Genomic DNA, 27,493 nt, shown 5'->3' on the forward strand with positions numbered 1-27,493 from the left:
CTGATGGATGTGTAAAAATAATCTATACCTGTGTATTTTCGTGCGATGTGGCAGATAGGAATGAGGCGAGTTGCCTGTCACGAGTGGCGGATTTCGCTCCGCGGCCCCCCCCCCATCCCTCATCACTTGCCCAGGACGGGCACGCTGGCCAAAGACGCCACGCGGTCAACATCAATCAACACTATCCAAGGTGTCATGGATTAAGAGTTGATGTTTCATTGAGTTAGGTCGTAAGAACGTAGACAAAAGAGACGATGGGAACGAATTATAAAGTGGAGCCGTGCAAGGAAAGCGGCAGGGAAGTGTTGCTTTCCCTGTTTGTTGAACGCAACATTTGCTCATCCCACTGCTGGAAGGTCCTCAGCACGCCGAAAACGTGGTACTGCATATCAATATCATAAACGATGTAAGCTGTTAAATTCACGGAGTGTGAGAGCAAGGCGTGCTGTATAATATCCCGTGGGCGGAGTGATCGCGTTGCAGGTCCTGTTGCCGCGGCTCTCTGTGTGTGTGCAGTGGCTGGCGCGTGGGTGGAAGGGCTTTGTAAAATAAAGAACGCAGTCTGGGCAAAACGCAATGCAGGAGTACTGTTGAACTTTAATATTTGAATGATCCGTCAACCGCTGTAATCGCAGCAAGATCAGGGCCACAGAGAAGTTGAACCAGTTGGAACAAAATGTACAGACCGACTATAAAATGTCTGTACATCAAGTAGACCTCAATCGTGGAATGCTGTCTCAATCTTTAATCTATTAAAAAATGATGATTGAACCGACTTGAACTACAGGCCCATCAGCCTCTACGCCCACGCACAAATGGTTCGCAAAGATCACTGAGAAGAAAGATGTAAAGGGAAACCAGTCAGGGGAGTAAGCCAGGCTTAGCAAAAGGTTTCTCTACCATTCATATACAGGACAATCAATTAGATTCCGATAAAGACTAAGGATAACAGACACTATTGTTGTATTTAACCTCAGTAGACTGAAAATTAACCTCTACACCTGTACAAATACTGGTCTTGCCCATAATGGGTTATCATCCGTGTTATTGAGCCCAATGTTCCCTGGGCATGCCTCCTGCGATGAGAACTGCAGTGGTGACATTTATTTGTCTGAATTAGAGGGAAGGAGCAAGTTGGACCAAAGGTCGCGTGAATCACTCTTAAAAAAGCAAACAAGACGGGATCAATGTCACAGTAGACCCATGATGAGAATTCAGGAAACTTTACAGACTTTGCACTCAAAGAAATCCCTTTACTTCAAGCTTTCACACACAAATGTAACTCCTGTGCAAAACTTTGCAATTGTTATTGCTCATTTATTGAATTTGGCATTTATCACGTAAAAGCTAGGGATGTAATGTCAAGCAATTCTATCCAGACTCCTCAAGCCTGCTTAGTTCCCGAGGTCCGACATGGCCGGACACATTCAGGGGGAACGTGGGTGTAGGGTACAGTGTGGAGAGCCGGCAGGGCCCCGTCGTGCCCTGCGAGTCTCACAGCTGCGTCGGTGCCATATACGATTTCCAGTTGATAACGCGAGCGATGGACCTTTCTTCAGCTTACACAGTCTCAGCTCTGTAGGAGCTTGGGTTTGAGAGTTGAACAATCATAGAGATCGTGGAGCTCAAAGCCATCTGTGCTGGAGACTCCCAACCTCAGTTCAAGACCACGCTTCTGCTTTGTTGCCCGACTCTTCACTTCAAATAGTGTGTAAATATATACATAATAAACAATTTACAACTCTTTTTAATCCACTCTGAATGAAGACCTCCCCATGTCGTGTCAATCTTGGATGGTGTTTATCCATACTTCACCACGATTGTCAGTGTAGGTTGGCAAAGAGTTGGGGGCCAGGACCGGTTCAGACAACATTTGCCACTGATGTTAACCACGGCTGAGAAACAAACTCTGGTCGCTAGGTTCACAGCGTGGTACACGAACCACTGCATCACCGCTCCACCCCACCATACATTACATACACACCTCCTTCTTTGTAACACGCATCCTAATAGATTGCTGAAATGCAGTTGCACTTTTAAGACGCTTCACAAACTCGAACAGTTTTTATTGGCCGTGTGGCCGCGTGGATCTCACAGTTCCTCGTGCTCCAGCTCTGCCAGCAGGGCCCTGTACGTGCGCGCAAGCTCCCCGGCACTGGGCCTGAGCGCCGGCTCGCGCTCCTTGCAGCGGCCGTGTACTCCGAAGAGATGGAAGCGAGCGACGTCGCTGCCCCGCGCAGCACCCAGCAGGAAATCCGTAACGTCGGGCACCTTCCACACGTCGCTCTTCTCGTCGTAGCCCGGCATGGCGCTCTCGTCGAAGGGCCGATCGTCGTAGGGCCACCGCTGCTCGGGCGCCACGAATTCCCCGTCGAGCTGACGGTGGCCGCACGTGGCGAGCCGGCCGGCGCCACGGTCGACCTGCGGCAACGCGTCCAGGTCGCTGGCCACGGCGCGCAGCTCCGACGTGAGCAGGAACTGCGACAGTGTCTTGGCCAGGTCGTTGGAGTCGCACATAACGCGCGTGCCCAGCGGGCTCTCGTGCAGAAATGCCAACGCCTCCACGTAGCTCATCGCCACCTGCAATGACATTCGCGGATTCAGGCCGATTTACACTCGGCGATTTCACGGATTGTGATTTTATTACTTTTTGTCTTTTACCATTTTGTTCTTGTGTGTAAAGGATTGACAATGGACTGCAGAGTTCTCTGAACTCATTCAGGGTGCTCCCTTCACATGGCGCGGAACATCGGACACCGTGCAGAGCAACGTCTGGTACAACCCAAAAACACATCGGAGGAGACACGCTTTACGCTTTGTCAAGTCATTACGAGTCAACCGTGGATGACGCTCGGTGCGAGAATCTACAACCTCCATGCGCGTCCTCCAGCCGTGTCCCTGGAGCACGCGCTCGGCCGTGTGGAGCGCCCCCAGCGCGTGGTGTTCCGCCACAAAGGCGTCGTCCTCCTCGCACACCCCCACCAGCTGCACCACGTGAGGGCCCTGCAGCCCGCGCAGCATGGCCACACCGTGCCGCATGTCGGCGCGGTAGCGTGGGTCCCGGAGTCGAGCCAGCGCCACGGTGAGGCCGCGCCACTCCGCCAGGTGAACCTGACGCGGTGAACACGCCCGTACCAGGCACCATTACGGACGCAACTCACCGGGCACGCGTCCTGAAAACTCCCAATGCGAGCGAAACCAGCCCGAGGCTGGCAGATGCCGGTGGGATACAGCAAGGTGGGAAACCTGCCGGATGAGTTGTTTTCTGTCTCAACACATTTTGCTTCGAATGTAATAATTAACTAGGAAAATAATCATAGGTTTTACCCTTTCTGGCAATAAAACAGGTGTTAAGATGTTCAAACACCAGATACACTTTGCAAGGCAATACTTAACTACTGCATTGTTACCTATATTATTTTGTATCCAGGAAATCCACAAGGAGTCATACGACTCTTTTTCAGCAGGGTCCTGCATTGGGTTTTTATTTAAAGATGTGTTCAGCCAATGAATGATGAGTTGTGTTAATTATACACGTGGGAGAAAACTGGAGCACCTGGAGAAAACCCACGCGTGCGAGAGACCAACACGGATAGGTAATCTATAGTATCAACTATAGTGTCACGTGAACTATAGTACTACTAAACATACACAGGCATTGTGTCAATCCACTGTGAGATGAGGGCTCCTCAAGCCGTGCGGGTCGTGCGTGGGAATACTGAACCATACTTCACCACGCTGGTAGCAGTGCGTGCTCGTGAAGGCGGGGAGACAGACGTGGGAGCACATCACAGTGAAACAATGAATGTTTCAGCACAGTGAAACAATGAATGTTTCAGCACAGTGAAACAATGAATGTTTCAGCACAGTGAAACAATGAATGTTTCAGCACAGTGAAACAATGTTTCAGCACAGTGAAACAATGAATGTTTCAGCACAGTGAAACAATGAATGTTTCAGCACAGTGAAACAATGAATGTTTCAGCACAGTGAAAAAATGAATGTTTCAGCACAGTGAAAAAATGAATGTTTCAGCACAGTGAAACAATGACTGTTTCAGCACAGTGAAACAATGAATGTTTCAGCACAGTGAAACAATGAATGTTTCAGCACAGTGAAACAATGAATGTTTCAGCACAGTGAAACAATGAATGTTTCAGCACAGTGAAACAATGAATGTTTCAGCACAGTGAAAAAATGAATGTTTCAGCACAGTGAAAAAATGAATGTTTCAGCACAGTGAAACAATGAATGTTTCAGCACAGTGAAACAATGAATGTTTCAGCACAGTGAAACAATGAATGTTTCAGCACAGTGAAACAATGAATGTTTCAGCACAGTGAAACAATGTTTCAGCACAGTGAAACAATGTTTCAGCACAGTGAAACAATGAATGTTTCAGCACAGTGAAACAATGAATGTTTCAGCACAGTGAAACAATGAATGTTTCAGCACAGTGAAACAATGAATGTTTCAGCACAGTGAAAAAATGAATGTTTCAGCACAGTGAAAAAATGAATGTTTCAGCACAGTGAAACAATGACTGTTTCAGCACAGTGAAACAATGAATGTTTCAGCACAGTGAAACAATGAATGTTTCAGCACAGTGAAACAATGAATGTTTCAGCACAGTGAAACAATGAATGTTTCAGCACAGTGAAACAATGAATGTTTCAGCACAGTGAAAAAATGAATGTTTCAGCACAGTGAAAAAATGAATGTTTCAGCACAGTGAAACAATGAATGTTTCAGCACAGTGAAACAATGAATGTTTCAGCACAGTGAAACAATGAATGTTTCAGCACAGTGAAACAATGAATGTTTCAGCACAGTGAAAAAATGAATGTTTCAGCACAGTGAAACAATGAATGTTTCAGCACAGTGAAACAATGAATGTTTCAGCACAGTGAAACAATGAATGTTTCAGCACAGTGAAACAATGAATGTTTCAGCACAGTGAAAAAACGAATGTTTCAGCACAGTGAAACAACGAATGTTTCAGCACAGTGAAACAACGAATGTTTCAGCACAGTGAAACAACGAATGTTTCAGCACAGTGAAACAACGAATGTTTCAGCACAGTGAAACAATGAATGTTTCAGCACAGTGAAACAATGAATGTTTCAGCACTGCCCTCTGCTGTCCTCAACGTAGCTTTGCGGGCACTGGGACATGGACAAGGGTACCACCAACCCAACTATCTTCTTCATCTCTGTCTGGCGACAGCTTTACACTGACGACGCCTTCTGCACTGGCGGTTTGGGGCTCGGAACGCCAGCATTGGTACAGGGTCAGGTTGGAGCAAGCTGCAGGGTTAATAATACGAGTAGGGGATAGCGCGAGAGGTAGGTATATGAGTATTCAGGTAGGATTAGGGATAGCGCCAAGCTTTGGGGTGGGGTTTAGGATCGGGGCATGGTGAGAGCACGTTCTGGGTATATGGTAGAGTATAGAGACGCAGTGTCATGGTTAAGGATAGGGACAGGGTTAGAGAGATAGCGGCGGGGTTGGGGCACCTGCTTCACGGCGCCCTGCCCCAGGAGCCCACGGGGCCGCACCGCGCCCCGCATCTCCGTGCAGCCCAGCAGCGGCTCGCAGCGCGCCATGCCGGGCAGCCTGAACGCGCCGCGGGGGCAGCCGGCGGCTCCTGCTGTGCGCGGCGTCTCCTGCTCCCCACGCTCCGTGGCGCTCAACGCGAGCAGCAGCAGCAGCAACCGCGCCGCTCCCATAGCGACGCGGCGACTCGGTACCGCGCGTCCCAGCGTGAAGCAGCTTCCACCATGTTAGGTGGGGAACGGAGGCCCCCACAGAGCCGGCGTAGCACCCACGTGATGTCCCTATCACGGCGCCCTTCCCTACGTAAGATGGCCACTGGCGAAGAAAACGGGAACCAATCAGAACCTTACTTTGTGAAAGGACCCCTCGGCCTGATGGGCGTCCCGCGCGATGCCTGCGAGTCAACGTGACGTCACAACACAAGACTCATTCCTCTTTTAATATAGATTTTAATCCAAATGTTCTTTCATTAATTTTTAATCTCCAAGTCAATCTGATTTAAAATTCACCGTTCGGGCTACTCCATGTTCATTTCCTAGATTTATTTTTAATACAAAATGTTTTTTATTCATATTTGCTGGCTGTGAATTCACTCAACTCTAACGCCTACCTACCATCTCATTTATCCACCTCTTACCTACCTTTGCTGGCGTGGGGTGCTTTATCCTCGACTAAACTTTGGTTCATGACAGCACGAAGGTTTTTTCAGCCAATATTTGTTTCTAGTCTTCCACGATGCGAGGGCTAGCCGCGAGATGGACTACTCAACGTCACAGCGATTCATCTGCGGAAGTTATTGCGAAGCTCTTCCATAGTGCGCCCTGTCCAAGCAACAGCACCACTAATGCCAGTTCTTCTGGGCCAGCCGCTTGGACCAAGCCTCGAGTTACCTTCTCCACGTAGTCTCCGGGCTTCCGCAGGACGCATCCCAGATGATCTCTCTCCATCGAATCGAGGAACCTGCTCTTGGAAGCCCATTTCATCGAGGGTCGATTTATTTATCCGGCGGGGGCTGTCCAGGGGATCCTCAGTGTGCGGCGGAGCCCTTTTATCTCAAAGGCCTCGATCCTCCTTTGTTCATCGTCCCCGTGCAACCCCCAACCGCGAGGTCAGTACAAAGCTATGGGCCACACAAGCGCTTCCCACTGGTGAATCTCGGCTGGCAGTGCGACGTTTCGTCCTGGCTAGATTGGATCGAGAGACGCCGTGACAGCCGTATCCAGGGTGAGCCGTCTCCAGACTTCTTAAGGATCGCAACAGGTATATGGGGTAGGTGGATGGAGAGGGAAGGGATGCACGTGGAGCATAAGGTCACAGAGCCCAGGTACATGGTTTGGAACCAGGCCACTGCTAGTCCCGGTGTGAGTGGTCATGGAAACCAGGTCTTGGCGCCTCTCCAGCTCCTATCCCTAATAGAGTTGTGTCCATCTTAGTGGATAACCCCCATTTTACTCCTATCTCCGAGCAGACAATACAATGTTTTACTTTCTCTACGTGAGAAAGTGCTTCTTAACCACCCTATGGTCTTCATTATATAACCTATCAATAGCAATCGCCATCTGCTTGCACTCTTCATCCCAAACTGGTTCCTTTCGTCTTTGTGCATCCCTCCACAGCCGGCGTTACTTCGAGAAAACCTTTCGAGATCCGAGCCGCGTTGCTTCCGAGTGATGCACGCAGCCGTGCTCATATTTGAATGCTTTTATTGTAAAAAGTGAGAGTTCCCGATTCCACGCAGAGCTCCGGCCACGCCGACGCTGGCCGGAGCTCGCGCTAGCCCACGCGTCGCCCCCTCGCGCGGACGCCGGAACTCAGACCCGAGCCGCCGCTCAAGCAGGTACTCTAGTTATCTACAAGCTAGAACAGAAAACCAGGAACGCAACGCGCTTTAGAAAATCTAATCATCGGAGCCAAGCCTGGACCGCGCTCACGATGGGAAGCCAACGGATGGTTCCACTGCTCCGCCATGCGACACCTCGCCCGCCTCCTCCTCCGCCACCCCGATTCTCCCCCAGCAAACGCGGGCGAGGGTTGGCTCCTAACGGTAACTCACAAACGCTCACTGTCAACAAACGGCACTAACGAGGAACGCGAAACCTTACACGGATATGCCGACGATGGAGAGGGTTAAACCGACTGAAGTCACATTCCGATAAACACGAGCAAAACCATGGAGTTAAAAGCCCAAGGTGTGAGGAGGAAGCCCCGGCGTTGAGGCAGCGACGGTCGCTGTTCGCCCCGTGCTCTACCGGCGGTAAAAGTCATATCCGTTGTACCTGCAACACACACGCACAAATAAACACACCCAAAGATTCCCTTGTAGCCTCAGAGAGACTGTTGGGGGCAAATGCTAAGAGGGAGCACCTCAGACAGAGTAATTCCATACAGGATGATGTTTGAGTTAGGTATTTTCTACATGAACACTCCTATGCCGATGCATCCATTAGGTTTACCAAATAAAACAAAGATCCACATCTATATTTATGTATACCCTTTGGTTCTTTCGGTAAAGTCACGTAGTTATAAAATAATTTTATACTTTACCGAAAGAACCAAAGAGTATTGATTCCTGCAGTCACGAAAGCTTCAAATCAAGATTATATTTATATAATTTGCATACATCCGTCTGTCACAGTCTGGATCCCCCACACGGTACGTGGGAGGAAAAGATGCATAAAGCCAGCACATTCTGATGCCGAGAATATTCCTGGGAAAATGTGCAAGAGGTGCGTGATTATACATGAAATGTTAACATTGTTTTATTTTTTAAATGAATGTGCTGAAACAGGCAAACCATGATTATTCAATGCTTCCCCCCCCCCCACCCTTGCGCTTAAGCAAAGTTGGAAGGGTCTAGAATTCGGAGTGCCCTCGTTATTGTTCCAGCTTCCATCGCACGCACCATGTTCGTGGTTACGGTTGCAATGCTTTGGGATGTGGTTATATTTTTCCTGTTGTGGTTGTGCCTATACTGTGGTTGTGGTTATAATGGTTGTGGTTTCAGTTATGTCGTTAAAAAGTGGTCATGTGGATATGCATTGTCATAATGTGGCTGCTGTGGTTATATTGTAGTAGTTATTGTGGTTATGGTAATGTGGTTTAAGTTGAGGTTATGTGGTGGTTATGGTTATATTGCGGATGCTGTTATGTCGTTTTAGTTTGGGTTAAAATGTGAATGTTATATTTGTGGTCATGATTGTGGTTATATTGTGCCTTCAAGTTAAGTAGACCTAGAGAAGGTCCAGGACAAGTTCTAATGCCACTTGCCACCGATGCGAGTTAGCCATAGCGAGAGATCAAAGTTCAGTGTTAGGATTCAAAGAAAACCACTGTCCGTATATGTGTATAGACACACACACACACGGATTCAGACACGCACACACGGATTCACACACACACAAAGTCACACACGATCGATGTACATACACACAAGCCCACACAAGTGCACACGTGGAAACAAGAATTAGGGACAGTACAAGAAGACCATTACCACTCCCGATGACACTTGTCACACGGAGGCCTGTCACCAGTCGCCCACAAGCCAGTTACACAGCAGTGCACACTCCCACAAAAATCATCACTCGTGGTACAGCGTAACACCGCAAACTGGCATTCATTAAAGATCAACCTTCAACACTACGACCATTAAGATGTCTGGGTGCCTTTGGGTTTCAGAGAAATTAGATGGTTCTACGGAGATCCTAGGTTCAAACCCAGATTGGAACCACTGTGATGAAACTAGGTTCTCAAGTATATCGAGTTGTCTCATCCTAGCTTGACTGCTCTGGGACCAGCAGGATATACACCCCCTGGTGTGTGGATAAAGAGGTCACGTGGAGGGATCTCAGATGTAGTTCTGTGACACCTCCTTCCAAGGGCTGCTCTCTAACATGGAGTGATTCTCTGTTGTGCGATAGCTCCGGAGACAATTCACCACATGGCAGGATTCCAATAGCAGAACTGGACTCAAGGGAGGAGGGGGGAAGACAAAGAATATATATTTTAAAAACACCTCGAGAACCATGGCTTCCGGCCGAATACCTGGCCTCACTCACACGGGCCCTGGCTTCGTGCCGCATCAGCCAAACGGAGCCACCACTCGAGAAACACTAAGCGACAAAGTCGGCGCGTACAGTAGCGCGGTGCTATTTATATCGCCCATCACCAGAGCTGGCCACACGGGTCGTTAGGTGCCCATGACGCCGGGCAACGTCTCTCAGTACGCCAGCTGACTAGCACCCCCATCTGTCTTGTGACGATGCAAAAAAAAGTCTACCGTATGCTGGCTTTAACTTTATCGTGGTTCATCAGCAGGGTGTGGCCCTTTACACTACTGCCATAGACGATGCCCAGGTTGTTGTGAGATCATCACAGCTGCCCATGGGCTGTCATCCTGTGAGCTAACACGAGTCCCTGTGTTCCATGCAGTGAGGGCACCACAAAGGAAACTACGTTCACACACGTAGGTCATGCAGTAGACTACTCTGCTGGGCAGACAGGATCATTCATGTTGACCCTATCGATTTAAGGGACCTGCTGCCCATTTCTAAACCCCCTTCACAACACATTATCCAAAATACCTCTCTGGCGCAAATTCAGTTTTAAAATGCGGTACGCGGGCGACGGGTTTAAAACCGGCAGCCTGCAGATTAAACCGGTCGGGATGGCAGAGTATGTCCGCCGCAACTTGACTTCTGAGACAATAGGCGCCCCCCCCCCCCACCGTGTTCGATGTATAGCGGGTTAAGGCCCTACACGTGAAGCCATGCGCTCACACACACACACGTGTGCCGTGCAGCAGAGGGGGCTCTCTGTCGAGTGGGGGGAGTTTGGCAAGAGGCACAGTTCCACGAGCCTGCGAGTGGCCTCTCGGCCCATCCAGAGAATCATTATGCAAACGTCACGCCGTGTTGCGCAATCCCCCCCCCTCACTCCGTGCAGCGAGAGGCCGTTGCTAAAGGGGACTCCGCTCTGGTGAGCCGTGGCGCTCGCTGCTCCGCTGGCCCCGGGGTCACGAAAGCGGGGAGCTACGCACCATCACGGGACACCCCGCAACAACGCCCCGCCAGGGACAGCCACCCAACAGCACCGTCGACAGTGGATCACCGCTAAAGCAGAGCTGTCGGGCACGGTGCCACTGAGATCCTGGGTTAACATTGTGGGCTGCCACCGGGGATGAGATAGGTTCTTAAAGAGTCGAGAGTCCGCGGGGCCTCTGCCAAATCGCACATGTTGGGCGTGTAACAAAGCATCGATTCGTCAATTAACATTTCCTCCGCTTCCAATACATGCATCGAATTCCGTGTGAAAATCGAGAACTGACGATTATGTGAACTATGCAAATAATTTTGCTAAACTGAGGCTTATGGAGAAGAGATGTGCACGAGACTGCAAAGAGAGAAGATCCAAAATAAAGAATCGATGGTTGGATCGTGCAAATAGATCAAATTACGTGACTAATAACTGGGTACAAGCCAAGCGCGGAGCGATGCATCTCAATCGGCAATAGATGGGGCACACAGATGTGAGACGCAAGGAGAACCGTTGTGGTCTTCTATTTCTAGTCCAGAGACAACACGCCCGTCCACACGGGGCCCGACGACAGCTCGAGGAGGGGGGTTGGCTTTGGGCAGTGCCAGCTCGACACGTGGTTCCGCTCTTGCGAATACTGCTAAGGGGTCTTTAACGTCAGAGTTCGTCTTGTCGGACCCTACACTGCCGTGCGCTGCCAAACCCCCACACCCATAAATTGTCCTGGTCCCGTGTAGCGATGGGGGTGGAAGGCGCACGTCATACCATCTGTGCCGTACTCTGCCTTGGCGATTCAAATTCCGATTGGATGGCCGTTGTGGGAATGGGACCGTGGTCCCTGCGAGACAGGCGACGGCACGGCCACTGCACGCCCCTCCTGGGAGTGAATGGGGTCCCATGACACAGGAGAGGAGGGCCTTTTACAGCAGCGGAGGTGAAACGCTGAGCCCGCTTCTGTGGAAGCCCTGACGTGTAACTCAATACGGACAGCTGGTCCGCGCAATGAACCGCACCGCCCAATCGAGCCACATCACTCGGCCACCACTCGCAAGCCACACCATTTTGGAATGATTGAGAAGGCCGTGGAGCCGAGCGGACTTTCCGACGGCCGGTACCAGCGGCGTTAAAATGGGCCTCAGTGGAGGAGGTTCGTTAAGGACGCTACTGGGCAGTCACTCTTCAACACCGGAGGGCAGAGCAGCAACACAACGAACGGAGCAAATGGGCGGCTAAAACGCAGCAAGTTGGCACAATGAGAAGCACAAGTAGTGCATTTGCGAGTAATCTCCGTCAACACACAACACACCGAGCATTCACGACCACAAGGTTAGAACTCCATCCAGTCACACCACCTCACCAAACCACTGTCACAACACACGCCACCTGGCTACACAGCTACAGTCATCACCTCAAACCCCATAACGCAAGAGTTGGCCATTACAATGTGCCGTCATGGTAGTGTTGGTGATTGAAGAGTGATGCAGGGGTGAGGTGATGAGGACGAGGGGTGGGTGATGTTGCCCCTGTTCTCCAGGTCCCCATACCCTGCAAGTGTAGAGGTTGTATAAACACTTAAAACTGATCTAGTCCCCTACGTAGCGCTGATACAAGTCACACCGTGGATAATGAGTAAAAAAACCCAGCTACAAGCCTCTCGTGGGCTTACAAGTCCCGTGTTGATCCCTTGGTCTCTCGGGAGTCCTCGGGTCTCCTACCATCCAAACCACCTACTCAGCAAGTATCCAACTACCTAGGCCTTCCATCTCCCAAGGGCCTTAACCTGGGCTTAAGCAGGTCTCCTCCCCCCATGGTTCTTACTGCCAGGGTAATGTTACCATCCAGGCCACGTCTTTATCCTGTCGTCTGCCTTCATAAGTCTCCTCAAAGCACACTGTCGCCTACCCTTAAATCTCCCTCCCACATCCGTGCTGCCGGACCCACTGTGGGCCCACTGCCCCCACTGTGGGCCCACTGCCCCCGTACCCGTAGGTGGTGGAGGCGGTTGGAGGCGGCGCGGCCCCGCGCCTCGCGAACTCCAACTCCGCGGGCCCGCCCGGCGCGGGGAACACGGGCGCCGCGGGCCCCGCCGCGTAGGGCCTCGCCCGGAATCGCTCGTACAGATCCACGAAGCCGAAGCGGTCCCGCTGCTGCTGCTGTTGTTGCTGCTGGTCCCCGGCGCCCCCGTACCCCCCGTAGGCGTCGTATGCGGCGCCGAGTGCGGCGGGGTGCGGGGCCGTGGCGAACGAGGCGGCCTGGGCCTGGTAGGCGCCCCCGTAGAGGCCTCCTCCTCCGGCACCGGCTCCCCCGGCCGCTCCCCCAGCCGCGGCGGCGGCGGCTGCCGCTGCAGCTGCGGCCATGGGACCCCCGTTGCGGTACCGCTCCACTCCGACCACGCCGAGGCCCCCGGCGCCCCCAGGCATCGCGCCGAGGCCGCCGAGGCCACTTAGGCCGGCGGCGGCGGCCGCGGCCGCGGCTGCGGCCGCAGCCGCCGCCGGGTTGGGTACCCCCGTGGGGACCCCGGTGGGTACCCCCGTGGGGACTCCTCCGAGGGCCCAGGCGGCGCGGCTGCTGTCTGTGGGGCAATCCTTGGACCAGTGTCCGCGCTCCCCGCAGCGGAAGCAGTTGGCCGAGCCGCCCATGCCGGGCGCGACGCGGAGTTTGCTGCGGCTGAGCTGCACCAAGATGCGGCGGCCCTTGAACTCGGAGCCGTCGAGGGCGCGGATGGCGGCGCGGGCGTCGTCCTCCCTCTCCATGTGCACGAAGGCGTAGTCCTTGACGATGTCGCACTCGGCCACGGGCCCGAACTCCTCGAACTTGGCGCGCAGCTCCACGTTGGTGCAGTCGGGCGTCACATTGCCCACGTACATCTTGGTGGTGCTGCTACACTGGCCGCCGAGCATCAGCATTGAGGAGGAGCAGTTGGAGGAGCCGCCCCGCTGCTGACCGCGGCCGTGGGACGGCTCCACGTCCAGGGCCGCGCCGTGCAGGCGGTGGCCGCGCAGCGCCACGATGGCCCGCTCCGCGTCCCCCGGGGCCGACATGTGCACGAAGGCGAAGTCCTTGATCTTCTCGCACTCGGTGACCTCCCCATGCTGCTCGAACAGCTCCTGGATCTCGCGCTTGGTCGCCTGGAAGGGCACGTTACCCACGAAGATCTTCATGGTGGATGAGGGGGCAACCGGGGACGAGATGGTGATGCCGATGCGTGTCGATGCTGCTGCTCTACACTCTACCGCTGCTTCTCTTAACGACTGCTGATACCACTGCTGCTATTGCTAACCCCGACTCCTGTTGCCGATGCTTTGGTCTTCCCCGTTTCTCCCGTCCCTGCTGCTTCGCCTCTTGCTGCTTCTTCTCCCTCCGCTCCCGTCACTTTCCTGCCTCCCCGCGCTCCTCGTGACGCCGCTTTTCTTTTGCTCCCCGCTCCTCCCTCTCTCCTCGTGTCCCGCTGCTCCCTGTGCTCGTGTCACTCTCCTCTCCCCTGCGTCTCCTCTCCCCTGCGTCTCCTCTCCCTGCGTCTCCTCTCCCTGCCGCCGCCTCCGCCGTCGTCTCTCGCTCTCTGCTTCTCGCCGCGGGGGCGACCCTAAGATGGCAGCCGAGCCCGGACACGAGGGACCGCGGCGATTTGCGCCCGGCGTGGGCACGTGTCGGGGACCGCGCCGAACTGTCGGTGGCAGGCGCGCGCCCCGAGGGGCAGTGGCGAAAATCCGCCGGCACCCGTTCGCGAGTTGAGGGACCGCTACGAATGTGAATGCAACGCGCGAGACGCTGTCACGAATGAGATGACGAGCTACAGTAACACCTGGTTCTGCTATTGCTGCGTTGGCAGTGGGGGACACGCACAAGCAACGCAGCACGCTCGTCAACAACACCGTGGCCTCAGAAGGAATATATATGCTAGTTGGTGACGTTTCGGGCAATGGTCCTTGTGCATAGCGCATGCTAGAGCATTCAGTGTCACAGTATGGTTGACACAATGGAATTGCCAACCCTCGACCTCTAAACTGCCGTTCATCCTTGAGCACGTGGTATGAAGGAGGGCAATTCCCCGACACGCGTCGCTCAGACAAAATCAGAAGTTTTATATCGACTGGAGGAATCCGATGAGATGTGAAGCTCTTTTGTACAGGTGACCAGTAGAACATCAGCCAAAGAAATCCGGCGTGGGTTTAATGCACGAACACAACAAATCAAATACCCTCGCAGCCACCGCCCTCGCGAGCACCACGGCACGGCGTCAGAACCCAGTCAGCCCTGACAGGCCAACACGCACAGCGAACGCGGGAGTTTCGTCTCGAGTCAAAGTATACACACAGTAAGCTTGCACATGGTGGCCCAACGTTGAGGCAACGTTGCGTGTTTACTGGGTACATGTAACACTAAAACAGGGCTTCTGCCTCAGGGGACGATATAGTCGTGGCGTTTAACAACACGATGCTGGACAATTATTTGCTCCAGGAAAGAAGCCTCAAGAGCCTCGAGACTCATTGTGAGCTGGGAACTGGACCGTGATGTTTGGCAAATTCCTTTTGAAGAGCCTCTTGCTTTGTTTGGGATAAAACGGGAGCAGCATTCGGAGAGAAGCCACCAAACTTGTGGTGCGGCGCTCGCTCCCGCTCAGAGGAAACTACTCGCATGTGAGAGGAACCACGGACAAGCAGGAAGACCGGGTGGCGAACAGGTGGCAATAGTTGCCCAAGTTCTGTCGTCCCCTGGAAATGAAGGTGTTATCTGCCAATGAATGTGGCAGGAAACCGGAGCGCCCGGAGAAAATCCACGCATGTGAGCGGGCAACACTCTATCCTGCTGCACCGCCGCCGTCTCCGGCTGAGCCAGGGTGTGGTACCTCGACGCCCAAAGGGAGGGAGTTTCACAACATTTGTGCGATCCGCCAACCCCCATCTCCAGTGTGCTAGCTTACAGGCGTGCTGTAGCCACCACCGCCACATGCGAGGGCGTAACACTCGGAGTAAGGCACAGATTCCATAATTCTCCCGCAGCATTTAAAAAAAAATCGCCAGGAGACTTGCCAGCCACATCGAACGTCAATGGCGAGCAATAGCAGAACCGGTCCTGGGCATCCCCGAGACCAACTCATCCTTAAATCAGTGCCCGGTGTGGTGTGTAAACATCACCACTTGGGAGACAAAAGCAGCTGAGTGTAGTGCTGGCCGTCACACCACCCCCTCGTGTATTGTGCAGGCCTTAATAACGGCTCCTCGCCTACAGCACTTGCCCTGAGAGTCTGTAGAAGGCGACACGGGGGGAGCATCGTCTTTTTACTTTTGGTAAACCTACCAAGCGCTCGCGTGTAACAGACCTCGCTCAATCCCCGTACTGCGTGGATCTCTGCGGCTCGTGTCCTTACACCGTGCGCCCGTCACACCGAGAGTCGCACGACCGAACGAGAGCGCACGACAGTAGTCTGAGAGGACGAAGGGAGTCTGAGAGCGCGACCGGAGGCCCCGCAGGCCAAGGGCCTACGACGGCTGCCGGCCCAGCAGCCTCTCGATGGCGGCGCCCAGGTTCCCGCCGCTGGCGACGAGCGCCTGCACGTTGGCGTCGCGGTTCGTAAAGCCCATGGCTCCCAGCTGATCCAGCTGCTGCTGCAGCCGCGGAGGCTCAGGGCCTGGAGCCTGCGGAAGCGACAGACACGGGAGGGGGGGGGGTGCGCTCACCAATAACTCACCCACACGTTCACAAACACATGGACGCCTAGTCAACACACGGCGTGCATTCACCACGCTTAGCAACATACGGGGTATGCTCACGACCACCACGATTACCAACATGCTGCACACAGTAACCAATCTAAAATGACTCCAAGAGCTGTGTTTATGACCGGGCAGGTGCGGCACGGCCTTCACCCAAGGGCTGTGGATCGTGAGTAGCGTCCATTGTTAGGGACCACACTGGAACCAGTCGCGTCTCTCTCAAGGGAGACCCGGGGAGGGGGGGGTTTGGATGCAGGAAATCTGCAAATTCCAAATCCATAAACAAAACAAGACGGGAAATAAAATTTGACAATAACATTTAAACAATACATAAAAGTTCATTATTATGCGATATATACACATGTGGGCCCAAATTTGAACATTGAGAGTTTGGCAAAAATAAATCTGGCGGTGTTACCTGCAGCCCTGCGGTGAGCACCATGTGCTGCAGCAGTTGCTGCTGGGGACAACCTGAGGGGGTGTCCGACCCAGTGGGGGCAGCGGGGGCAGCAGGGGCAGCGGGCATCTGTGGGCCAAACGTCCCGAACAGACCCCCAGGAAGCAGGCTGGAGGAGAGAGTACGACACACAGGGACACAGATTCATTCGCCACGGCACCAGCGGCGTCACTCTGAGAGCACGCACCCAACTCTGGCCTCTCACGGATATCACCTCTGTCACTCGTGACCAGGGAGTGGTGAGGGTGGCAAGGGTGGTGGTGGTGAAGGCGCGTGGTCGAGTGAGTCACGCGAGCCGTAGACTCTGTCTCTCTCTGGCTCTCACCCGTATGCGGGCACCATTCCCGCGCCGTGGCTGTTGAGGGTCTGCAGGCCGTGCTGAATCTGCATGAGCGCCTGGAGCGTGTGCGGGTTCGACAGTGAGCTCAGCAGCTCGGGGTTCTGCAGCTGGGTCCGCGGTGGGGGGAGAAGGACAAGTGTTAAATTGCACCTAGCTTGGTACGATGGCTGTTGGGCAAGATCAAGATGGCATCGTGGACAAAGCCGTTGATGCCAACACCACACCTAATTGTCAAGGCTCCTACCCTCCGCCAGATCCTGCAGCCGCTGCACAGGAGACGCACAGAGTTTGCCGTGAATCTTCCACCATCTGCTCTTGGCCTTCTCTTCCCCTTGGTCGCCGGACTCGTGTTGTTATTGTCCACGTGCGTACATGGCTCATGCACTCATAACTCCTTGTAACGCGCCACCACCGCAGGTATATGCTCTTGAAGAGAACGACTTAAAGGCGAGAGGGGGAACCACAGACATACGGTGAGCCGGTGCCAAATTCCCCTGCACGCTCTGGGGTCCTCTATATACCTGTGTGTGTAGTGAGTCTAGTTGGGGATGTGTAGCTAGTGTGTATATGGGGTGTGCGTATTTGTGGGGAGCAGTGGCGCGGTGGGGTTTGCATTGCGCGACAAACCCCGTGACCCGAGTTTGATTCCTGGCTATGGCTAACATGAGTGCTTAGTTCGTCAACCGGTCCTGAGCCTCTCTGACTGACTCGGCATGAGTACAGGGTCTAAACGCTGGCGCTTCGGAGACAAAGGCAGCCAGGTGGGATGCTGATCCCACCAGCCCCATTTAGTGCCGTTCCTGTTGTAATTGGTGCTCTCTTAAAGCACTGGCCCCCAGCAATCTGTGCAGGATTGTAGAATAGGGATCATTGCCTTTGTAGTGAATGTGTGCGTACGGGGTGCGTGTAGACAGTGTGTGCAGCGAGTGTATTTAGAGAATGTGTGTATGTATTGGGTGTGTGTTGCGATGTGTATAGCCAGTGTGTGTAGTGAGTGTGTAGCGAGTGTATTTAGAGAATGTGTGTATGTATTGGGTGTGTGTTGCGATGTGTATAGCCAGTGTGTGTAGTGAGTGTGTAGCGAGTGTATTTAGAGAATGTGTGTATGTATTGGGTGTATGTTGCGATGTGTATAGCCAGTGTGTGTAGTGAGTGTGTAGCGAGTGTGTGTATGTATGCCGTGTGTGTAGCGAGTATCTTTAGAGAATGTGTATTGGGTGTATGTATAGTGTGTGTAACCAGAGTGTGTAGCAGGTGTGTGTAGCCAGAGTGTGTAGAAGGTGTGTATTTAGAGAGTGTGTGTGTGTGTGTATGGGGTGTGTGTAGCCAGAGTGTGTAGCGGGTGTGCCCACCACAGTGCACCGTCGACTTTCCGAGGCCGGGAGCCCGTGTGTGGGCTGCGGGGCGCATGCCTCACCTGCTGCAGGAAAAGCGGGAGCTGCATCCTCAGCTGCTCCTGCAGGTGGGCGTTCCCAGCGATTAGCGGGTTGTTCAGAATAATCTGTAACCGATCAACACCGACAAGGGCACAGCATGAGTGCGTGCGTGTGTACCAAGCCTCGCGCAGCGATGTAGTGACATCACCGCTACACCCACCCCACGGTTATTTTGTGTGTGGGAGTATCTGTGCGCGAGTGCTTGTGTGTATACGCAAGCGTGTCTGTGTGTGTACGTACAGAAGGCAGTAACCGTGCGGTGTTATGTGTGTATGCATGTGCGCTCGCGAGTGTGAGCGTACGTATTGGTGTCCGTGTGTCTGTGTGTGGTTCGAGCCGCACCTGTGACGCGAGCTCGGGGTTCTGCGCCAGGATGTGCATGGTGCTGCGCACGTAAGGGGCCGACAGCAAACTCTGCAGCAGCTGCGGACTCTCCACCACCTGCTGCATCACCCCCTGCATCGCTACAGGGCCCACACATGGCGGATAGTTCACTGTGGCTTTTCATTGAACACAAAGCTTCAGGCCCATTTGAAGCAACCGGACACACGTGGCCTTTGTATTGAGGCTCATGTGGCACAACTCCAAACACGTCCAATAGAGTACGCAACTCAGAGACATCACAAGGACTGTTAATAAAGGTGCATTCGGTTGGGCCAGGTCGGGACTAACGATGGAGTGGCAGCCTAAGGAGCGAGAATACGTCCACTCTGCAGATGGAGCAGTGAAACTGGCTCGTGTGCCGTAGTTACGCGCAATGCATCGCGAGATCGTCGGATATTGTGCCAAGCGGCACGTAGCGGCACAATGCGACCACCGGAATCGTGGCAAATTCATGACCCGTGAGGCTAGGGAAAGTGGAGCCGCAGCTCGTCCCCTCTCTTCCCCCACGTGCCTCCACTTGGCACGAGCAGCGCAAGCAGGAACGGTGGCGAAACGAGCGCGCGCAGGCAGGCACGTTCATGGACGCCTACCGCTTTCCAGCCCCGTGCCCGGCACCAGCGGGGCGGATGTCCCGGTCGGAAATAGCCCCGGGAAGACGCCAGTCGCGGCGGATGCGGCAGAGGCGGCGGACGAGGAGGAGCCGGGCGGCTCAGCGCCCGTTTGGTCGCCCTGTGCCGGACACACAGCGGGGGACGGTGCCCGCAAGTCACGGCTGACGATCGCCCCCAACGCCGCGATGGCCGGGAACTATGAATCGATCATCTTTCGTAGCGCGTCTGGTTTTGCGTTAAACCACGTGGCCAATGTACCCATCAGGTTCTAACCGAGAAACCTCCTCCTCCCTCCCTCCTCCTCACCCATGGTTTGAGAATTTCTCGTGAAGAAGTTCAAAGCAGTTTTGGCGAAACATCATCGCACGTGGATGTTGAATTCAGCCGTGAAAAATCTCTGATCGACACAATGGCCACGTGCAAATAACACCGGAATAAACGTGACAAGCTTGCCGGATTGTGATGGGTTGTTTACCCAGGAAAGCCTCATCAAGTCACGATACTCTTCAGCAGGAGGGCTCTGTGTCAGGTAGAGGCCGATCGAAATTCGGTTTCGGTGCCGAAAATTGGCAAATGGCCACTTTCGGCATAGTTTCGGTTTCGGTCGAAAGTAAATTTTTTACTTTCGGTCTGGTTTCGGTTTCGGCAGAAACTGATATTGACTTTCGGTCGTCAACCGAAGATATATTTTTAGAATATAACGCTAGTGCTACGTCTATCTCTCTGCCTATCGGCCGGTCAGTCGGCGCTAGGCAATCTTATGCGATAGGCTGCAAACACACACACACGTACACACGTACACACACACACGTCAGCAGCAGCAGCTTGGGAGCGAGGTTACAGCCGCAACGATGGTCTGCTAATGTCAACAGACGGCAGCCTGCATCTGCATCCGTGGGTGGAATCTCTTTGGTGGGACGACAACAAAGTGCCTCTGTTGTCTGTTCCCAGCCGCCTTGGCTTATGTGTTGCGTTCGCTTAAGTCTACACGCGTGTTGATACCGAGATTCGAAGCCTGACAATATTGATATTCAGTTATTTAATAATTCCGTAGCGAATTAGTGACAACGAAATTACGAACCTGAGTGAAGTAGAAAATTAATGTTAATAAACGGAGCAGTTAATCACCGTGAAGAATTTCGAAACATGCGGTGTGGGATTACTTCACTAAAGTCGATTCTGATCAAAGCAAGGCGCAGCAACTTGCTGGGCGAGAATGCGGAAAAACTGGTATTTCTTAACTACAACATTCGTTTGTTTGGATATAATTACTAATTAAGTAACACCTAAAGATTTGATATTTAGCGACTCTTACTGCAGGCTCTGAATGATTAGTTCTAGATTTATTTTTTTATTAAAGTAGCATTGCATCATGACATATTTAATAAATCTTGTGTTCGGTAACTTCGGTTATAAACCTTTCTGTTTCGGTTTCGGCCGAAAGTCGATATTTAACTTTCGGTTTCGGCCGAAACCAGAAATTCAGTTTCGGTCGGCCTCTAGTGTCAGGATGTTCGGAAAATTCCATTCACAGGCATTTGGATTCTGGGAGGAAACCCACCGCACGTACGAGAGGGCAGCACTCGCAGCTCCGTACCGAAAGATTCAAAAATCCATCCACTTTACGGCCACTTCGTGGTCACCACACAGCCCAGCAGTAGCCCACCCCCCAACTCTTGCCCCCAAAGCGCCGGGCTGTGGCACTGACCGCGCGGCTCTCTGGGCAAGCGCCAGCACTGTGGGTGTGTTCCAAGCGGACCAGCACCTCCAAGCACCTCCCAGCATTTTACCGGCCATGCTGGTGCCTGCTCCTGCTGGTGGGTGGCACCGTCGGGGCCACCGTGGGGTCCCTGTGGAGAGGGAGGGTCCGGGGTGTGGGGCTCCAGGCCCCCTTCCAATGAACCCCACGCCATCGCCTGCATCACCGCCGGGTTCCTCACCAATTCCAGCGTCTGCCTCACAAGCATCCCAGTGTGGTGGCGATAGTGAGTGTGGTGGTGATCGTGAGTGTGGTGGTGGTATTGAGTGTCGCAGTGATAGTGAGTGTCGCTGTGATAGCAAGGGTCACGGTGATAGTGTCGCGGTGATCGTGAGTGTGGTGGTGGTAGTGAGTGTCGCGGTGATAGTGAGTGTCGCGGTGATTGCAAGGGTCACGGTGATAGTGTCGCGGTGATCGTGAGTGTGGTGGCGAGTGAGTGTGGGGGGGGACTTGGTGAGCTGATTGAGATATGGTGACACATGCGGCGTGCTGTGGGCACCTGGCGAGCGAGACCCGGGCTGGCGAGGATGTGGGCGATGTCCGGGTTGTGCTGCATCAGCTGCTGCATGTGGGGGTTGGAGTCGACGAGCTGGCGCAGCGTGCGTGTGTCCGCCAGGAGGCTCTGCACCACGGGGCTCTCCATGAGCTGGGCCAGCAGCTCCGGGCTCGCCATCAGCTGGCGCTGCATGTGCTGCTGCAGCTCCGAGAGGCTGCACGACTCCAGGCCGGGCCCCCACAGGCCCCCCATCCCTAAGGGGATGCCCGGCCCCCCCGCGCCCCCCGCACCCGGATGTGGGGATGCAGAGCACGGAGAGAGAAGAGATAACGTCCCCGATTACAGCGGCAGCTGCCGACACTCTCGCCCGGGCGGCCCCCTGCTGCATTGGCAAGGTGTAGTAATCATTATTTATTTATCCAGGAAAGCCATGCGGAAACGTAGGACTCATCATCAGGAGCGTCCTACAACACTGACTTTTTATTTTAAGATGTAAGTGGGCAGTGTTTATTATTCTCGTGGGAGGAAACTAGAGCACCCAGGAGGCACGCATCTATACTACTTACAGATTGAAACATATAGCGATTATTCCCACTTGCTGTACTGCTTTCTACTGGCGAGTCACAGTATGGCCCCTCGACGTCCACGAAAAGGGAGTTTCACAACATCACAACATCTTGATTTAAAGCTTTCGTGACTGCAGGGATTCATATTCTTGGTTCTTTCGGTAAAGTCACGTAGAAGGGAAACAATGAAATAATAAAAATATAAAGCAATAAAATTCTCACGACGTTTCGACTGCAACACAAGCAATCATCATCAGGTGTGCAAACCACAGCAAGAAAATTTGAAAAAAGTGGCGGTTTTTTTTTACGTAAAAAAACGCCACTTTAAAAAAATGTTAACGTAAAAAAACGCCACTTTTTTCAAATTTTCTTGCTGTGGTTTTCACACCTGATGATTGCTTGTGCTGCAGTCGAAACGTCGTGAGAATTTTGTTTTATATTTTTATTATTTTATTGTTTCCCTTCTACGTGACTTTACAGGAAGAACCAAGAATATCACAACATCTGTGCGTGCCCACCAACCCTCGCTGCTGATGCTGCCTCCACAGGGGGGGTTTACAGGCAGCCACGTGCAGCAGCGTAGCCACCACCACGGCCCGGCTAACAAAAGTGTTCCCTGACCGGGTACCGAACCTTGGTGGTGGCGATGAGGGCGCCAAATCCTCACCATAGAGGGGGTGTAGCCGGATTGTGATGGCTATGGTGCACGTGGTCTCTTACCTGGCACTGTGAGACACTCTTTTCCTGTGTGTGTCAAGGAGCCATAACCCTGGCTTACCAGGAGGTGCTACAGCAATGTGCGAACTAATAGCATCTGTCCCATCCATACGGGATAGTGTCGCACCCTCGTACACATGGGTTTCTCCGGGTGCTATCCAGGCCTAACCTCCTAAGCTTCCGAGGTCTGACAAGATCGGACGCATTCCTACCGATTTGGTCATCGGCTAGAGCCATTGCCCCCATGGGGATGCTCTGGCAAGGCCAGCGAGCGGCCACGAGACTTGAACTTCCACCTTCGATACCTGCTCACGGACTCGGCAAGTTGGCCAGGGTCAGGGCCTCACCTGGTGAGGCTGGGCCAGGATGCATCACGCCGCCTGCTGCTGCTGCAGGGTTGGTGCTGCTGCTGCTGTAGGCGCTGCTGCTGTCAATGGGGCTGGCATCGGAAGGAGCCGAAGGCTGTGTTGATTCAGACGCAGACCTGGCACCACAAAAGCGATGGAGGAAATTAGAGGAGGGGGGCAGGGGTATGGGAGCAAGAGGACGTCTGCATGAGAGGGGCGGATGCACTGACCGCGAGTGCTGCGAGCGAGCACTGAGGGTGAGCATGGCAGTATCCACGACCATATCCTTGCAGTATACATGCAGCCTTGTGGACAGTGTCGATGCTGTCCCCACGTTCAACCCCCCCGCGTGTCTGCACGTCTCCCGTTAAACCACGCCTCTACTCGCACACGTCCGTGTCTCCGCTCTCCTGTCACCCCGAACTACAGCTCGCGGTGGAACTCTCCGCAGCAGCCCAACTCACAGCCTACTCCTCTCTATGCCGAGGCGTCGTTTCTCCGTGGCAGTCCCCGCCATCCGGAGCTCCACCGACTCTTCACAGACAAAGGCCCCCCACCTCCTCTCTCGCCGAGTTTGGCTCCGCGTCTCGGTCGCGGTCATTCATGTCCGTGAAATATTGTCCGCGTGCTGTAACAAATCGCAGCTTGATTATTACTATTATTAAGTTGCGTAATGGTCTCACATCTCCCCGGGCTCCCACCTGCTCGGGTTCTTGATGACCAGATGCACCGTGAGGCCATCCGTGATGCCGAGCTGGGCCAGGGTCTCTCCCTCCTTGAGGATCTTCCCGGCAAAGATCAGCACCAGCTGCTCCGCCGGTGCCTTGAAGCGCGGCGCCAGGAACTCCGTCTTGAACTGCACAAAGATAAAGGTGCCCCGTGTAGCCCACGCAGACCGTTACGGCGAGCGCCTGTAGCGAGCAACCACGAAGGCCTGCACGGTGCACGGCGGGTGTGGTGTGGCCCGGCCACCTTTGTCTCCCCATCGGTGGCGCTTAAATACCTCACCAGGTACTCATTTACGGCTGAGTCGACCTAGAGGAGGCCCAGCATCGGTTGAAATAATCGCCACTGATGCCGGCTACTTGGAGCAGCGGTGTTAACCACTGCGCCGCTGCTCCACCACATCCAGAGCAATTAAAATTAAATACCGCTTCTTGGGAGGTCAAAGGTGGGCGGTACTATGGATGGATTGGCTCTCGCCATGGGAACGTGGAGTTTTGACGCGCGCAGTGCTCGTTTAGTCAGGGAGAGGTTGTGACATTGAGACATTGAGCGAGGGTAGAGCCTGCAAGGACGTTAAAGACCCCGTGGCACTGATGAGAGCCGGAGCAGGCGGTGAGTCTGTGACTGCGTGAGCATGTGCTTGAATGAGTGCGTGGATGATAACATTTTCTTTGGATCTTTCGGTAAGGTTAGGTGACTTTACCTAAAGACCCAACGAATATAAATTCCTGCAGTCACGAAAGCTTTAAGTCAAGATGATAACATTATTGTACTGATACAAGACTGAACAAGCGGAGTCAGTTAATTAGTACATCTTAAGGTGGGGATTAAATACCCTAAGCCAACGAATGAAGAGATGGGCGTGAGGATGATGGCATTGCGACGGAGATGCTTGCACGGGAGAATGAGCAACAGAATGAGCGAATGCACAAACGTAAACGAGTCGACGCATTAATTATATGAGTGAATACATGCGAGGGGAATGAGTGAACTGAATAAATGAGCGAATTTCGTGAAAACTCCACGGGTGGTGGAACGAATGAGCAAATACGCGAATGAGCGAGCGAGTGAATGAGGGAATGAGCAAAAGCGTGGAGTGAGCGTGTTTTTGTTTGTTGCGGTTGCACCCGATTCAAGAGCCCAATGGCTCACAGGGCTATACCAAAATAACTGAACTGAACTGAACACGGAACGTCGGAACCAGCCGTCGCTCCGAGGGTTGTAACCGCCGCACGCCCACGACGTAGCCCCCCGGGGTGCGCGGGTGGCAGGGGTGGCGGGCCGCACCTCGCGCACCGTGCAGGCCCCGGGCACCGTGAGCTCGTGGCGGCCCCGCGCCGCGCGCACCGCGACCCGGACCGACCCCGCCGCCGCCTCCGCCGCCTCCGCCATGCCGAGCCGAGGAGCCTCCAGCACCCCCCGTCTCTTCCGGGCCCAGGCACCGCCCCCACCACCACCACCGCAGCCGCCGCCCGCGTAGCCCTCGCAGGCTGCAGGAGGGGCCAGTGTCGTGAGTGATGAAGGCACCAGTGAAGGGCGGCCCGGCACACGAGGGGGTGGGTGGCCAGCATCCACACCCGGCCGCCTTTGTCTCATTTGAGGCCGAATGTGATGACTCTTCAGTGAATGAGCCTAGTGCACGTGGATCGTTCCCCTACGATCAACATTGCAGTCACCGCCTCTCCAGGCATCGCTCCTTCTCTCCCCAGCCAGCTTATTGTGAGGATGAATGAATCACGAGAATGAGTTGTTCGCCCGTCTCACAGCGCCCTACATCTCAACACGCTTGAAAGGGCACCCCCCGTGGTAGCTGTCCCTGTGTGGTGACTCAGCACATGGGCTCTAAGCGGGCATTAGTCTGCCTGTAGGGATGATTGCTGCTGTAATAATAATATACTTATTTATCCGGCAAGGCCAAACTTTAAGGAGGGTCCTGCATTGTTTTTTTTAGTTTTCAGCCAATTAATGACGAGTTGTTTTTTATTCACATAAAAGGAAACCGAGAAACCCCCACGCCTTGCGCGAGGGGGCAACACAATATCCCACGTACAGATGGAAACAGATGGAGATCATATTCTTAGCTCTTTCGGTAAAGTCACGTTGAAGGGAAACAATAAAATAATAAAATATATATAAAAATAAAAATTCTCACGACGTTTCGACCATAACACAAACGGTCGTCATCAGGTGTGCCGGTTTGCATTAATTTATTTATTTTTTAAAAAACGGTGTATTTTTTTATTTATAAAAAACGACAGCGCCACGCGCAACGATTTGGCAGTTTATTTAGAAGGACGAGTCCATCTATGTTCTGAAAAGAGGAGGGGGGAGACGAAAAATTAATGTATGCTGTCTGAAAGCCACTGAACAATCAATTAAGACCTGAAATGGTTAATCAAATCTTTCCAATGATTGCTAAGCCAGAATCTATCTTCTCGGTTGAAATTATCTCTGTGCTTGTATATGTGGATAGCCTCATGAACGAATCTCTCATGGTAGCCAGATGGCTTACAAAGAACCTCTGTCTTGGAAAAGTCAATGTCATGTGAGCCTACTGAATTATAACAATGATCTGCCACGGCCGAGGTGTTGGTCCTACCGTGTTTAAGGTCTGCTTTGTGTTCACGAATGCGGTCCGAGACATGGCGTTTGGTTTCTCCAATGTAACTACTACCACAGAGGCAACTTAGTTTGTAGACACCAGGGTACTGTATGTCCGGAATCACATCTTTTACAGACGGAACCAGATCACGGATTTTATGTAATGTGTTGAAACGGACCTGGATCTTGCGTTTATTCAAGATTTTGGAGATCATTTTTGTTCCTGTACCTGACACCATTGCAATCATTGAAGACTTGGTTCATCAAGGACTAAACACTGAGGTACCCCCCCCTGGTGAGACACTGTTTAACCAATACATACTTCACTTGGAATGGAACTTTCTACAAACAAACTGAGGGCACCCCAATGGGCTCCCCCCTATCTCCGGTTATAGCTAACATTTTCATGGAGAAATTTGAGACTGACGCCATCCAGACTGCTACTCTGCGCCCAACCTTATGGAAGAGGTACGTGGATGACACTTTTGTCATCTGGCCACATAGCCGGCCTGCTCTAGACCAATTCCTCGACCACATCAATTCCATACACCCAGCCATCAGATTTACCATGGAAGTCGAAAAAGATGGCAAGCTACCTTTTTTGGATGTCCTAATAAAAAAGAGACCTGATGGTTCAATGAGCCACTCTGTCTACAGGAAAGCTACCCATACGGATGCTTATCTGAAACCGGATTCCCACCACCATCCTTCAGAGCCCAATGCATATCCGACCAGGAACACATAGGCAGTGA

The 27,493-nt window shown here is 53.2% G+C and overlaps 3 protein-coding genes across 3 annotated transcripts; all 3 read right to left on the bottom strand.

The window, feature by feature from the left end:
• Positions 1 to 577: 577 nt before the first annotated feature.
• Positions 578 to 7,099, bottom strand: POMK (protein O-mannose kinase). The gene is made up of 3 exons (XM_032968146.2): positions 5,517 to 7,099; positions 2,872 to 3,111; positions 578 to 2,580 (listed from the first exon to the last, which is right to left on the bottom strand). Exons 1-3 carry the CDS (start codon positions 5,727 to 5,729, stop codon positions 2,092 to 2,094), a joined length of 942 nt encoding a protein of 313 aa, XP_032824037.1. The 5' UTR covers positions 5,730 to 7,099; the 3' UTR covers positions 578 to 2,091.
• Positions 7,100 to 7,242: 143 nt separating this feature from the next.
• LOC116950421 (uncharacterized) lies at positions 7,243 to 14,607 on the bottom strand. The gene is made up of 2 exons (XM_032968144.2): positions 12,571 to 14,607; positions 7,243 to 7,832 (listed from the first exon to the last, which is right to left on the bottom strand). The coding sequence occupies exons 1-2, from the start codon at positions 13,746 to 13,748 to the stop codon at positions 7,802 to 7,804; spliced, it is 1,209 nt and encodes a 402-aa protein (XP_032824035.2). The 5' UTR covers positions 13,749 to 14,607; the 3' UTR covers positions 7,243 to 7,801.
• Positions 14,608 to 14,735: 128 nt separating this feature from the next.
• LOC116950420 (ubiquilin-1-like) lies at positions 14,736 to 26,101 on the bottom strand. Its single transcript, XM_032968142.2, has 11 exons — positions 25,428 to 26,101; positions 24,116 to 24,270; positions 23,415 to 23,551; positions 21,788 to 22,038; positions 21,320 to 21,481; positions 19,509 to 19,647; positions 18,877 to 18,998; positions 18,516 to 18,599; positions 17,084 to 17,205; positions 16,720 to 16,867; positions 14,736 to 16,223 (listed from the first exon to the last, which is right to left on the bottom strand). Exons 1-11 carry the CDS (start codon positions 25,734 to 25,736, stop codon positions 16,068 to 16,070), a joined length of 1,785 nt encoding a protein of 594 aa, XP_032824033.1. The 5' UTR covers positions 25,737 to 26,101; the 3' UTR covers positions 14,736 to 16,067.
• Positions 26,102 to 27,493: the final 1,392 nt, after the last annotated feature.

The sequence above is a fragment of the Petromyzon marinus genome, chromosome 39 (assembly GCF_048934315.1).
Source record: "Petromyzon marinus isolate PM22_M1 ecotype Great Lakes invasive population chromosome 39, UKy_Petmar_22M1.pri1.0, whole genome shotgun sequence".
Lineage (NCBI taxonomy): Eukaryota > Metazoa > Chordata > Hyperoartia > Petromyzontiformes > Petromyzontidae > Petromyzon > Petromyzon marinus.